The sequence below is a fragment of the Danio aesculapii genome, chromosome 2 (genome assembly GCF_903798145.1).
Source record: "Danio aesculapii chromosome 2, fDanAes4.1, whole genome shotgun sequence".
In the NCBI taxonomy this organism is placed as follows: Eukaryota; Metazoa; Chordata; class Actinopteri; order Cypriniformes; family Danionidae; genus Danio; species Danio aesculapii.
In genome coordinates, this window is record NC_079436.1 from 35,906,593 (window position 1) to 35,920,307 (window position 13,715).

The 13,715-nt window shown below is 34.3% G+C and overlaps 3 gene segments (V, D, J or C); all 3 read right to left on the bottom strand.

Annotated features, from left to right (window-relative positions):
• Positions 1 to 1,927: 1,927 nt before the first annotated feature.
• On the bottom strand, positions 1,928 to 2,447 carry LOC130237754 (T cell receptor alpha variable 10-like). The segment is given in 2 exon segments: positions 1,928 to 2,283; positions 2,408 to 2,447. Coding segments are annotated over 2 exon segments (396 nt in total).
• Positions 2,448 to 6,200: 3,753 nt separating this feature from the next.
• LOC130237764 (T cell receptor alpha variable 38-1-like) lies at positions 6,201 to 6,733 on the bottom strand. The segment is given in 2 exon segments: positions 6,201 to 6,535; positions 6,691 to 6,733. Coding segments are annotated over 2 exon segments (378 nt in total).
• A 1,947-nt stretch (positions 6,734 to 8,680) lies between these two features.
• On the bottom strand, positions 8,681 to 10,659 carry LOC130237772 (T cell receptor beta variable 7-7-like). The segment is given in 3 exon segments: positions 8,681 to 8,761; positions 10,091 to 10,386; positions 10,527 to 10,659. Coding segments are annotated over 3 exon segments (510 nt in total).
• Between the last annotated feature and the right edge of the window lie 3,056 nt (positions 10,660 to 13,715).

Sequence of the window (13,715 nt, forward strand, 5' to 3'; positions counted from 1 at the left end):
CATTTTTCTCTGTATTTACCAATATGGTTTAATTGCCTTCCTTACAATAACAGAAATCCTTAGTGTTTAGCCCTGTATAAGTCTGAAATTTCATTCATAATGGTCTTTAAAAAGGTTTTAAAAAGTCTTACATTTGAATTGCTAAAACCTGCAGAAACCCTGATATCTATATTGCGTATAAATTACATAAATTGGATATTTAACGGGATTCTTACATACCTTGTATTACTGCCAGCAGAAGCAGAGAGCACAGGAACATAATGACTGCACTAAACTCTAAATGAAGCTGTGATAGAGAATTGAAAGTGTCTCTTTAGTCTCTTTCTAAGCTCCACCTACTGTACACATCTCATCCTCTGAGGGCTGAAGAACAAATAAAACTAGTCAGAATAAAGAAAAAGCAGAGAAACCATGAGAAAAGACATGTGAGAATGTGAAATGTACATGTGGAAGTGCTTGCTTGTTTCTGTTATAATAGACCCATTTTCAGTAGTGGAAGTCGTCATAGTTGAGAAATAATTTTTTACAATATTATTTGCTCAAGTAATAAAAGAAAAACTCCATGATGGCGTTCTCAAGACTTTCATAAAAAGAAAAATGGTGTGGGACTGATAACGGTAGCCAGAGGAGAGGATAACGTCAAATGTACTGTCCTGCCAATAGATGCTGCATTAGAAACGCCTCGTATAAGTGGTAATTCGTTTTTTGTCATTTAAAGCAAAGATGATACAAATACATACATAAATGTATAATATATAATAAATGTACATACGTTTAAAAAATATATAATTGTTATAAACTTTCAAGGATTTAAGATGCTGATGTCTTGTGAAAAGGGTCCATAGTAATATAATATTAATAATACATTTTCTTTTAGGGGATATTTAATAGTAATAATTTGTGAAATAATTAATCACAACATTGTGTGTTACAAAGCAGATGCAGACAAAAGACTTGCGGATCCAAATGCCGTTTATTAAAGGCAAGGTTGTAGGGGCAGTGGTCATAAACAGAAGCAGAACAGTATCACGAGGGTAAAAAGACAAGGTCAAAATACAAATGTGAGGTCAGACTAGGAAGCAACGAATCAAAACAAAGAACAAAACAAGAATCAAAAACTAAGGAAAACAAACCAGGAAAAAAAATGCTTTGTAATGTTCTGTACAGAAACAAGACTCCGCTGTGTGTGTGTGTTTGTAATATATATAGATATATACAGTATATATATATATATATATATATATATATATATATATATATATATATATATATATATATATATAGCTATATATATATATATATATATATATATATATATATATATATATATATAGCTATATATATATATATATATATATATATATATATATATATATATATATATATAGATATATATATATATATATATATATATATATATATATATATATATATATATATATATATATATATATATATATATATATATATATAGAAATTACAGCGGTGCGTTAAAATCCTTATTTTCTGTGGAGCAATTGATTTGAGTTAGTAGGCCTGCTTTATTAAAATAAGCTTAAAATAAAAACAGCCTATGCTGGTTATTAAAAAGGATTCAGTGTTTTCGTTTTGTAAACTAATTTAAGTGTAAAATACGCAGGGCAGGCCTTTTATTCCTTTTTATTTAGTTTATTCTGTTTTTCTTTACAATCCTGAAAGATTCACAAGCAAAAATAAATACTAAACTAAAAAGGGCGGTGATGGCGGTGATGACGGTAAGGCGGTGATGCGGTTATAGTCACACCCCTACATAACACTGGAATTGCTCTGATGTCACTCTTATGTCTTTGTTTGTATGTATATATGTATGTATACGTATGTTAATTGCTATGAATAGGAATTAAGTATTGACAATAGTCATTAAGTGAAGTGAAAACAAGAAAAATAGTCAGATGTGAGACACTGATGCCAGGTTTTTGTACAGATTAGAAGTGTTTCCTGTCACTGTGGGCACCAGTGCACAGTAATATATCACAGAGTCTGTCATTTCAGCTTTGGAGATCTCCAGATCCAGTTGTTTTTTGTCCTTTTGTGCTGTAGCTAGATGACGGCCCTGTTGCGCTGGTTCTGCATTTTCAAAGGTTTGCAGGAGATATTCAGGAGCTGTGCTGCTGGAATACTGTCTGTACCACTGCAAACTTTGAATATTACTTCCACTGTAGTTACATGAAAGAGTCACCTTTTCTCCTTCCAAAACCTGCTGTTTAGTAGACCAAGGAGTTACTGAATTAGCAAAAATGCCTTCTGTAAAAACAAAAACAGAAACGTATTATAAAAGCATCTTTCATGTTCATTTAATACAGTTTTAGTGGTGTTATCTTATAACAAAAAAAGATGTATGAACAAATATAAAATCAAATGTAGATACCTGTAAGAAGTGTCAAAATGAAGATGTAAAATAAGACCATGATGACTGATGAGATCAGCTACAAATAGAGATTTGGGGAGCTGCTGTGCTGCTTTCTGTTGTACTTGCTCTCGCAAAAGCTCCACCCAAAGGATTATGGCAGTCTGTTGATTTTTAGAAATAGTAATATTTTATTGGAAACATTGTCAGAAATTACCTTGCTCTTGTCTTCTATTATTATTTTATAAATTCATACATTTCAGCATGAGAATAAGGCGCTATACATATGCATTTCCATATGATTATGATGATCTGTTTAAATGGATAACAGTGTTCAATTATTATGAAATTAAAGTCCACTTGTTGGAGATTGTGATCAAATCTGTAAGAATACTGTGGTATGTTTATGTCTAAGTCCTGAGCACTGTGCTGGACATGCACACAACCTGCATTATAACCATATTGTACTTTATACTTTTATGTGGCACCTGGTAATGGAGTGTTAACAGAGGCCACAGCTTTAGAAAACCGTATCAGAAACTGTACTGTGTTGCAGCAATCTGCCTGGAAATTCCGAGCGTACAGTACATGTGAAAAAACACCGCCTTCTGCTGGACAAGTTGTGCTATCACACTACTGATTACTATTTTATTTTTCGTAATTTTTTAAAGGTAGTAGCTGTTGAATGACAAGTAATTTGACTTCGATATGTTGCTATTTATTTAATTTAAGATATTGTTGAGCCTAAACAGCACTGTTCATCTGACAATGCCTCTGTGTGTTGTAAAGTGTAGTACTGGACAGAATGCCACCATGTAGCTGCAGTAATGAATTAACATAAGAACACTAATAATGCATAATAGCATGTTTTGTTGGTCTCCTTGAATTATCTGAAGTGATTTATCTTATGTTTGTGGTTTTTCAATGTAGCCAGTAGGGATGCTGAAAATAATCGATTAACCGTTAACCGAAAGGGTGCGTTTGTAACCGATTAATGCTATCAGTTAAACGATTAAAATTATTATTTTGTATATTTTTAGTTTGGCTGCATAAGGGGCCGATTGAATGCGCCTTTGCGTTAAGAGGGGCATCTTTTGCACGAGGCTCATCCCAGAGCAGCAGTTTGTGTTGTCAAGACAACTACAGAGAAGAGCATGGTTTCCGCTACATTCATTCTTCCATGGCAGGGACCAAAATGCATCTCGCCACGGCTACATTACCCATTCAAAACATTCAGTTATTGTTGTTGTTTTTAATAGCGGATTATAATCGCACCAAAACGTATTAAAAGGTAAGTGAATTATTACAGCGCAAACTTTTCTGTAACCGTATAGTGCTGTGCGCTATCTGTTTAATTCTTTGGGGTTACGTGCTGACTGACTGACTGACAGGTGCGCGATGCGTGAGGCCAGCAAAGACAACGAAGCGTTTAGTTAAGATGAACACAGTTTCTATAGTTATACTTTATTTATAGATAAAGTATGAGTCTGCATATAATCACTCTATCTTGCTGGAGTTTATAGCTGTTTCGCTTTACTCCAGCACGCATTAACACCGCTCTGAAGGTCTAATCGCTGTTTTAAGTTATCCAGAGCTGTATGAATTTACAAATCTTGAATATCACAATAGTATTAAATATTACAACTGTAACAACACAGACAGCAACACTTATGCACAATCGATACCCAGCTGATTCAGTCGTTTCATAAGAGGACCGCGCTTCTTCTCCTTTTTTTCCTTGTCAACATAAAGGCAGTGAGGTGCGCCTCGCGTTTTTGGAATGAAAAAAGCTTGTTGTGTTGGCCACTTGTTCAACTGCAAGACATGCTTAACTAGCGGGACGATAACTTATAACCCGTGGCTACAGACACATTTGCCAAAGAAGCAAAATGGAAGAAGAATATTGCTGTTTGAAACAGACGTGTTGATACCAAACCAGCGCTGATGTTGACCTGGATCTGCGTCATAAACGCAACAAATAGGCTTTACCTTTTATTTACAGCTTATAAAGCATGTATGCACATTAATGCAATATCATATTTAAACAACAAAACTGTTTACAAAAAGTCAACATATGCGCGCGTTGTTGTCTTTTCATCACGCAGCGCGCACTTGAACCGCGAGGGAGAGAGAGGAAACCAAGACATAATCTTTAAAATAATGATTTCTATTAAAAATGTAAAAAGGTTTTGTGATTATAATAATAACAGCGGGGCATTAAATAAATGCATATTTTCCATGGAGCGAGCGATTTGAGGAAGTCTGCTATTTTTATTTGACGGAAGACAAAAATATGATTGGAAAAAAACAGACTATGCCGGTTATTAAAAATAATCAGTCAGTGTTTTCGATTTGTAATATAAATTAATTATTTAAGTGGAAAATAATTTAGGGCAGTCCTATTTATTTTATTTTATTCATTTTATTTAGTTTATTCTGCTCTTCTGTGCTAAACACTGCAGGTGCGTGAAAATGCTCTGTTGTATTGTTCTATTATTAATATGCTAGCATATAAAAATAAATCAGTATTTTAAAATGCAATATTTAATGTGTCAGACACAAAATAGACATGTCAATTTGTTTAATATAAAATTAATAGTAATCTGACCAGTTAACCGTTAATAACCGATTAATGAGCAGCGGTTGTCGGTTAGCAAAATTAACCGAAATGAGCATCCCTAGTAGCCAGTCAGTTTCTGTAAGGTTTAGTTTCTTCACTTGACCACCTGAACCAGTTTTGTCTTCTTTTATTGCAATTGAAACCTAAAATGATTTTTTTAATATAATTTAAAATGTTTTCAAATTATATTTATTTAAAAATACTTTATATAATATAATAAACAAAGGGTTAGTTTACATGAAATATTTAGAAATGACATATCTTGTGTGAGACATAGATATATGCATTATGGATATGCAGTGTTTATGCAATCATATTATTTATCAATACCATTTAATGTCATTTGTTACACAACTGGGCCATTTAAAATAAGCCAGAAAGGGTTGATTAAATGTGGTGAAAGAAATTATTTTAACAAGAATCCTTTTTTTTATTTTTTATTTTTATTTTTTTATGTTTGTGGTAGTTTCAGTCTCTTGTTGAGTCTGCAAATAGAAAGCATGAGACAGTAATGAACAGACAGTTTTTGTACAGTGTTTGTGTGTTTCCTGTCACTGTGGGCTCCAGGGCACAGTAATACACAGCAGAGTCAGATACTGCTGCAGAGGAGATCTCCAGATCCACTTGCTGTTCACTCATGCTCATTTCTCCATCCATTCCAGGAATTTTAGGATCTGCATATGTTACAGATTTTGTGGCTGATTCCATTACCAGAAGCACAAATTCAGGTTTTGCTCCTGGATGCTGTCGATACCAATGCAGACTGTATACACTGCCATCATATTTGCATGAGAGCCTGACTGGAGTCCTCTCAGTGATATGAACATCGCTCTGCAGTGGTCTTATTGACTGTGCCAGTGTATCTGCAGAAAACAGAAAGCTTTCTTTAGGAGGAAGTGAACAGATGTGAAAAGCAATCAATACAAGATTGTAAATAAATGCTAACTTGAATTGTTAATATATTAAGTATTTCAGCTTTAAATAAATCAGTTTAGTAGAGTATATGACTTACATTGTGTTACAGACAACACCAGCAGACAGCAGTGAAGCATCATCTTTGCACAACAAACAGCAAATGAAACTGCAGACAGATGTGCATTTCTGTCAGATCCTGCAAAGCTCCACCCAAAACTCCCAATCAACACATTCAGAGTCACTGAATCTTTCACACGCTCTGATCTTCTCCATGAGGTTTTAGTACGGTGTAGTTGCTCTTTCTGTCACTGTGGGCTCCAGAGCACAGTAATACAGAGCTGAATCTGTGACTGCAGCAGAAGAGATGGTCAGATTCACCTGCTTCTCCACTTTATTCACACTGGCGTTCAGTCTTGGGAAAGGAGGCTCAGCATGAATCACAGTGTTTGACTCGAGCACAAGCAGCAGATATTCTGGTCTAGATCCTGGATATTGTCGATACCAGTGTAAACTGTTTGCTTGAGTATCATATTTGCAGGACAGAATAACCGTTTCGCTCTCAGCAGCCTGTTTTGTGGTTTGATGTGCTGTTATTGACTGGCCAAATGATTGATCTGTGAATATATTATGAAAAAGACACAGCAATTTCAGCCTTTTTTTTAACCATCATGAATTATCACTTTGTTTTACAGTGTATTCATATAAAACCATAATTCTATATGGTAAATTAAAATGTGAAATTATTAAATTATTTAAAAAATGTACTCACCTATTAAGATCAACAAAACAAGTAGGCAAACAGGAGAACTCATTTTTACATCACTGAGGAGCAAACTGAAATCTAATAGCAGATGAATGGCAACACAACATGCTTATGCTCCTCCCATATATATTGTGATGATGAAAACATGAAATGTATATACACTTTCAGTGGTAAAAATGGATGCAGTTATTAAAGTCCTTGTCTAAAATAGTACTTATTACTTAGTTATTTTAATTAATAATGTGTATGAATATGCAAAAGAAATGTAATATAAACTTATTGGTGCAGTATTTTTACGATACTGCAGCTTCAAAATACAGGCCATGCCACATTATTATTTTTCAACCGGTGGTATAGTCAGTACAGTAGGCTTGGGTATCGTTTGGGTTTATTTCAATAGCGGTTCTAAATCGATACTTTTAAAACGATACCGGTGACCAAACGGTGCCTGAACCGATACTTTTGAGCCACAAATATTATGGTGGATGACTCTAGAAAAATCTTTTATTTGACAAAATCTTAAAAAAAATCATTTTAATGGAACAATATAATTTAAGTTTAACGTAAACATCAATTCATATTTTATATATTTGAATTACATTAATATATTTCCTTTGATCATTTGTTGGTTAGCATGAATTGAAGACTTGCATTATGAAATTAAATTAGCTTACTACTAACCTGTGAAAAGGCTGTCATCAAAATACTGAACTCCTTTTCAGTTCAGGGGCCACTTGTACTTTTTGAGGGCACATTTTACCATATATCACAAATACTTAAATTATTCGAAGTCATTTTTTTTTCATCTTCATAAACAAGATAATTAAATAACTTAAACTCAAAATAATCTTCCTTGTTCGTTTATTTGACAAGTAACTTTGTTCTGGTGTAAGATAACACATTTCTAACATTCAAGTACATCAAGGCACATTGTTGCACCTGTAAACTTTAACAGATAATAGGCCTACAGTTGAAGTCAATTTATTTTGCCCTCCCATTGATTTAAAGTAATGTTTCTAAACATTTTCAGAGTGTTTCCTAAAAAATAATTATTCTGGAGTCAGAATATTCATAAGTCGTATTTCTTATTGTTTATTTCTTGAATAAAAGCAGTTTTTAATAAAAAAAAATTAAGGTCAGTATTAATAGCCTCCTTGAGAAATATTTACTGTATATTTTTTGATATACACAACAAATCAGTTACAAAATAATTAGACTAATTTCGACTTTCATAGTTAACTGATTAAGTCTTTAAATTACACTTTAATCTGAATAAAAGACTATAAAATAGTTAGAGGGACTTTGTCTGAATACAACTGTCTTGCAAAATAACCAGTAAAATGTTATGCACTGACTGTCATCATGGGGAAGATAAAAAAGTAGATATTAGAAATGAGTCAGTTCAGCTATTATGTTTAAAAACATGTTGTAAATAAATCATGTGTTGAAGACTGAAATCAAACATGAATGAAAACAAAAGTAAACGAGTTGAATATGACTTACATGAGCGTGACTGAAAACTACATTTGATCAATGTGTTACATCTGTTCTTTGGTACTTGCCGACTGTTTGTAAATTCAAATTCAAGCTTGTTGACACGGGGACTGGTGGAAGAGTGCTCTTTTAATGGAATTTGATATGGCACAATAAATGGAAAGAAAAAACCTCCGCATTTCGCGACGCAGGTGTCTGTGGTCCTTTTAAGGTTATCAAAAATCACTGTTTACATGGTAGTCTAGACTCTTAATCAGAGTATTGTCTTAATCATATTAAAATCGGAGCATAGGTGTCCATGTACGTATATTGAAAGTGCCAGATGATGTCAGAGACAGTGCATTCCTCTGCCTTTGAGCCCTCAAATGTGTTATTAAGTTTGACGTGTTTCCCCCATTACACGCAAGTTTTGTAAAGCATCTGCTTCATGTCGCCGTGTCAGGATCATTGCTTGTAAAATATGCTTTAGAACGCTTAGTTTAAGCAAATCTGATGAACGCGATCATGTGTGTTGATCTGAAGTGTGTCGCTCTCGCTCACCGAATGTGCTGTACTGCGTGCGTTGCGTGCGTCCGTCCGTTCCCTAAGCGACAAGAACAAACGCCTGACATCACCTCTCCGTATTCCTCAAAGTTGTTTAGAAATAAATATTTAGCACCAGTGGCACTGAAATTAGGCACCGAAATTCATATGCTGATTTGATACCGGTTACAAAAGTACCGATACCCAACCCTATAGTACAGCATGTCAAGTTGTATTTGTGGCATTATACTTAATGTCTATTTTAACATTTACTGTATGCCTTAAAATGTAGAATTCACAACATATGAGGACTTTGATAAACTGAAAATACACTTCTGATTCAGTTTAATATACAATAACAATTTGCACATGAGAAGCTGTTTATGATACATGACAACCCAACATATTAGTTCCTCCGGGTTTAAATAAAAAAGTAAAAAATAAAAGCTGCAGTAATACGGAGTAATATATATTTCTTATTATGCTACAGGACAATCTCTGAAATGAGTAAAGGATGATCAAATATTTTATCATTATATATCATAACTGCATGATTTTTCTGACAAATTTTAAACTAAAATGTGTCTTGTGCACTGTACTGCTGGTCATGTTGAAATACTTGAAACCTGGTGAAGACTGGGTTTATGTTTTAATATTTTAAGCAGACAATAAGCAGACCTTAAACCCAAAATCTTGGATCTCAAATGCTGAGTGAAATTGATTGTAGAAGGGACAAAGCTGCAGTCAGACGTAAACAAGAACTATTTATATTAGATGTTAAATTACCCTTTAATTACCCTACCCCAACCCTAAGTCCAATCCTCACAGAATGTAGTAAGTATACCCACACTGTAAAACAATGCTGTAAAATTTACTGTATTATACTGTCCGATTTGGTTGCCAGTAATATTGTAAAATTTCCAAGTGCACTGTAAATTAACAATTTCAATTATGCTGTGGTTTTTGCAGAACAATTGTAAGTATTAATTTACAGTGCACTTGGAAATTATACAGTATTACTGGCAACAAAAACTGACAATATAATACTGTAAATTTTACAGCAATTTTTTACAGTCCAGTATTATACATATTATTTATTAAATTACCTAGTAATTGTATTGTATTAATGCCTACGCCTTCTCTAACCCTAAACTCAACCTTCACAGTTTTTGTAGTACGGTAATTGTATTGTTGCAATAATATAAATTATTATCATTAACTTTTGGGGGCAGAAGGATCTCTTCTAAATTTTACCAATGAAATTGATCAGTGGAAAAACATAAATTAACAAGTATTTCATAATCATAACCATGGAGTACATCCAGTAAAAATCTTTTTTTTTTTTTTTGTACAGTGTTTGTGTGTTTCCTGTCACTGTGGGCTGCAGGGCACAGTAATACACAGCAGAGTCTGATACAGCAGTGTTGATGATGTCCAGATACACACAATTTTTCTCCTCATTTAATCTAGCAGATATTCCAGGAATGGGAGGATTAGCAGGTTGTTTAAATGCAGCTTCGTTAACTAGAAACAGGAAGTCTGGTCTGGATTTTGGGTACTGGCGATACCAGTGGAGAGCATCTGTAGCTGCTGAGCCATTATAAATGCAGGACAGGCTGGATGTTTTCTCTTCTGAGACTGTTTTGTATAGGAAGACTGGAGTGATTCCCTCACCAGAGACATCACCTAAGAGGAAAAGAGAAAGAAAATGAGAATAATGAATGGAGGAGATCAACAGATACTACCAAAGCTAAACTAATGCAACTAAAGTTCTAAGAGTTGATTGTTGATGTAATAGTTAATTTACTTAATTGCATTTATCCTACCTGTATAAAAAGATAATAAAAGCCACAGGGAAATTGGAATAGCATTCCTGACAACGAATAAATGACAACTGAAACCCCACTCTGTGTTATCTCCTCTTATAAACTCAAGCAGTTCATCAGAGGATATAGGCATTTTTGGGTAAAGAGGGCCCCCCTACTGGATTAAGCAAATTGCATCACATAAGTTAAGAAATTTATGTTGACCTCGGATAAACATATATTTTTGCCAAATTGTCAGATCCAGTGAATGTTTGAACTTTCCCATTTTGATGCTTGTAAGGAACAATAAAGTTATGTCCAGTCAGTACCACATGTTGCATCACATTGCAATTAATTAGTGATGCACTTTTTTTACATTTTTATTATTATTATTATTATTATTTTTATATATATATTTTTTTGGCTGATGATGATTTTCATAACAGTTTTTTATTCTGATAGCGAAATTAGTTTTACTGAACATTGATTGGATTGTCAATAACAATAAGCTCTGGACTTTTTTGTTTTTACTCTATATTGATCTAAGAGCCAATCACACAGCAGAAATGTGCAACAATGGGAATCTAAAAGTGTGTTGAAATTAGAGATGTGCTGAATTTTCGGCCACAGACTATGTATTGGCTGAAAATATGTTATGCCATTTAATGGACCCTCTAGTTTTTCTGGCTTCAGTCATTTTTGGGGTACTCTTTTAAATCTGAAGGCATTAGCAACATATATTGAAATATATATCATTATCTTGAATATGGAAAATAATTATCAAGATTGCATTTTTGCCTTATCCCTAGATTGGATCCATTTAACATTCAACTGTCTAACATTAAAGAGGCACAATTTAAGTTAAAAGAATTCACTGTCACAATTTTCAAAGGGATTTTTGATTTTCAGTACTTCTCTTTACAACAATAACTTATATTTGTCATATACTGTAATCAAACATATTCATTTAGCAGAATGAATATTAATTTAACTAATAAAGGTAGTCCTTTTGCTTTATGTAAATAAGCATTTTTGCTGCTCCAATAAATATTGACTCATTAAAGTGCAGTAGGTCTCTTATTGTCCAAAATGACTTAACCCAACTAAACAGTGGTTTTGTGCCAGTGCTTGAGCATAATTATTTTGTTATTTGTTTTTTTTTTGTACATATTAGGCTCAGGTCTAATATTTTGTACAGATTATATTTAGTTTTTGTGAGTATTTAATGATTAAATCAGAATTTAATCTTTTCTCCATGCAAGTAATAAGCCATTGGCATTGGTCATTTTCATATTATTAGTACATTATATTTTATTTTACTTTCAGTCTTTCACCTGAGGGTTATATAGTAAATCAAATTGGCCAGAATAAATAAATAAATGACAGGTGTAATGTGAAGGGATGCTAACAACGGAGTGTGGATCCAAATGCAGGATTTATTCAGAAGAATGGTCAGGCAAGCAACGGTCACAATCAAGAGCAAACAGATGTGTACAAGATGTGGTCAATAAACAGGCATATGGTCAAAAAGGCAGGACCTGGATATCGACACTTCTCTCTGCAACTGGGTTATGGACTTTCTGACTAACAGACCTCAGAATGTTAGATCAAGCCACATCTGCTCCACCACCGTCACACTCAACACTGGTGTACCACTGGGCTGTGCTGAGCTCCTTCCTCTACTCCCTTTTTACATCGACTGTAGGCCTGTGAACAGATCCAACACCATCATCAAATTTGCAGATGACTCCACAGTGATTGGTCTAATCAGCAACAATGATGAGACTGCCTACAGGGAGGAGATACAGCATCTGGCCACTTGGTGCACCGACAATAATCTGCTCCTTAACACCAGCAAGACCAAGGAGCTCATTGTGGACTTCAGGAAGGGACGAACAGGCTCACATGATCCCATCCACATTAATGGGATGGCCGGTGAGCCTGTCTCATACTTCAAGTTCCTGGGGACCCACATCTCAAAGGACCTTTCCTGGACCACCAACACCTCCAGCCTGGTCAAGAAGGCTCACCAGTGCCTATTCTTCTTGAGGCAACTTAAGAAGAACCAGCTTTTATCAGCTGCTTGGTGAACTTCTACCGATGCACAATAGAAAGCATCCTGACCAACTGTGTCACAGTCTGGTATGAAAGCTGCTCTGTTGCTGAGCGTGAGGCATTGCAGCGGGTGGGACACCTCTCACCCTGCTCACAGACTGTTTTCTCTCCTTCCTTCCAGCAGATGCTTCAGGCTCCTCTGGACAAAAACCAGCAGACTGTGGAACAGCTTTTTCCCCAGAGCTGTCTCCTTTTTGAACTCTGCCCCTCACAAACTCCTTTGCCCCTTCCCCAATACACCCCCCACACTCCTCTAACTTATACTCCTCACAATCATTGCACTATTTAACATTTGCGCATTTAAAAATTGCACTACATTGCACTGATTCACTTATTTGAACTGTACATACCCACTGCACATGGACATTTCTAATTATGTACACATCCACTGTACATATACATTTGTAATTGTTTATCTATCTGCACACTTCTGGTTACTAATAGCAACCTGTACATATATTCATTTATTGTAAATCTGTTCATAGCTAATACAACCTGGATATAATGTTCATAGTACATCCATTTGTAAATATCACCATAGTTTTTCTATAACTGCACTTTATAACTTATACCTGTATCTTGCCCTTGCTGCTATTGCACTGCTGGTTAGACCTAAACTGCATTTCGTTGCCTTGTACGTGTACATGTGTAATGACAATAAAGTTGAATCTAATGTAAATAAAAAATTCATAAAGACTCTGGAAGATTCATTTTAAAATATTTAATGTTCTTGCAGCAAGGGAACAATACAGAGAAACACAAGAGGTTCCATTATGGTTGCTCAAAGGGCAGTCCTTTGAGTCCAGTTTATATACAGGCATACAAACAAATGAAGCATTGTCTTTAATCATTGGTCTAAACAGTGTGTTTGGTAGAATCATATTGATCATATAATCTAATTATTGTCAGCACAATATTCCTGCAACTGGTAGATTCCAACCATTCAAATGTTTGAAACTACAATTGAGCATGTGATTAAAGCACACTTGTTTATCATTAACTTTGGGTTCCTTTAAAACTAAACGTATATAAAATATATATATAAATAGAATATATGGAAATTAATCAAATGTATTTATCTAACAAATTTGATTT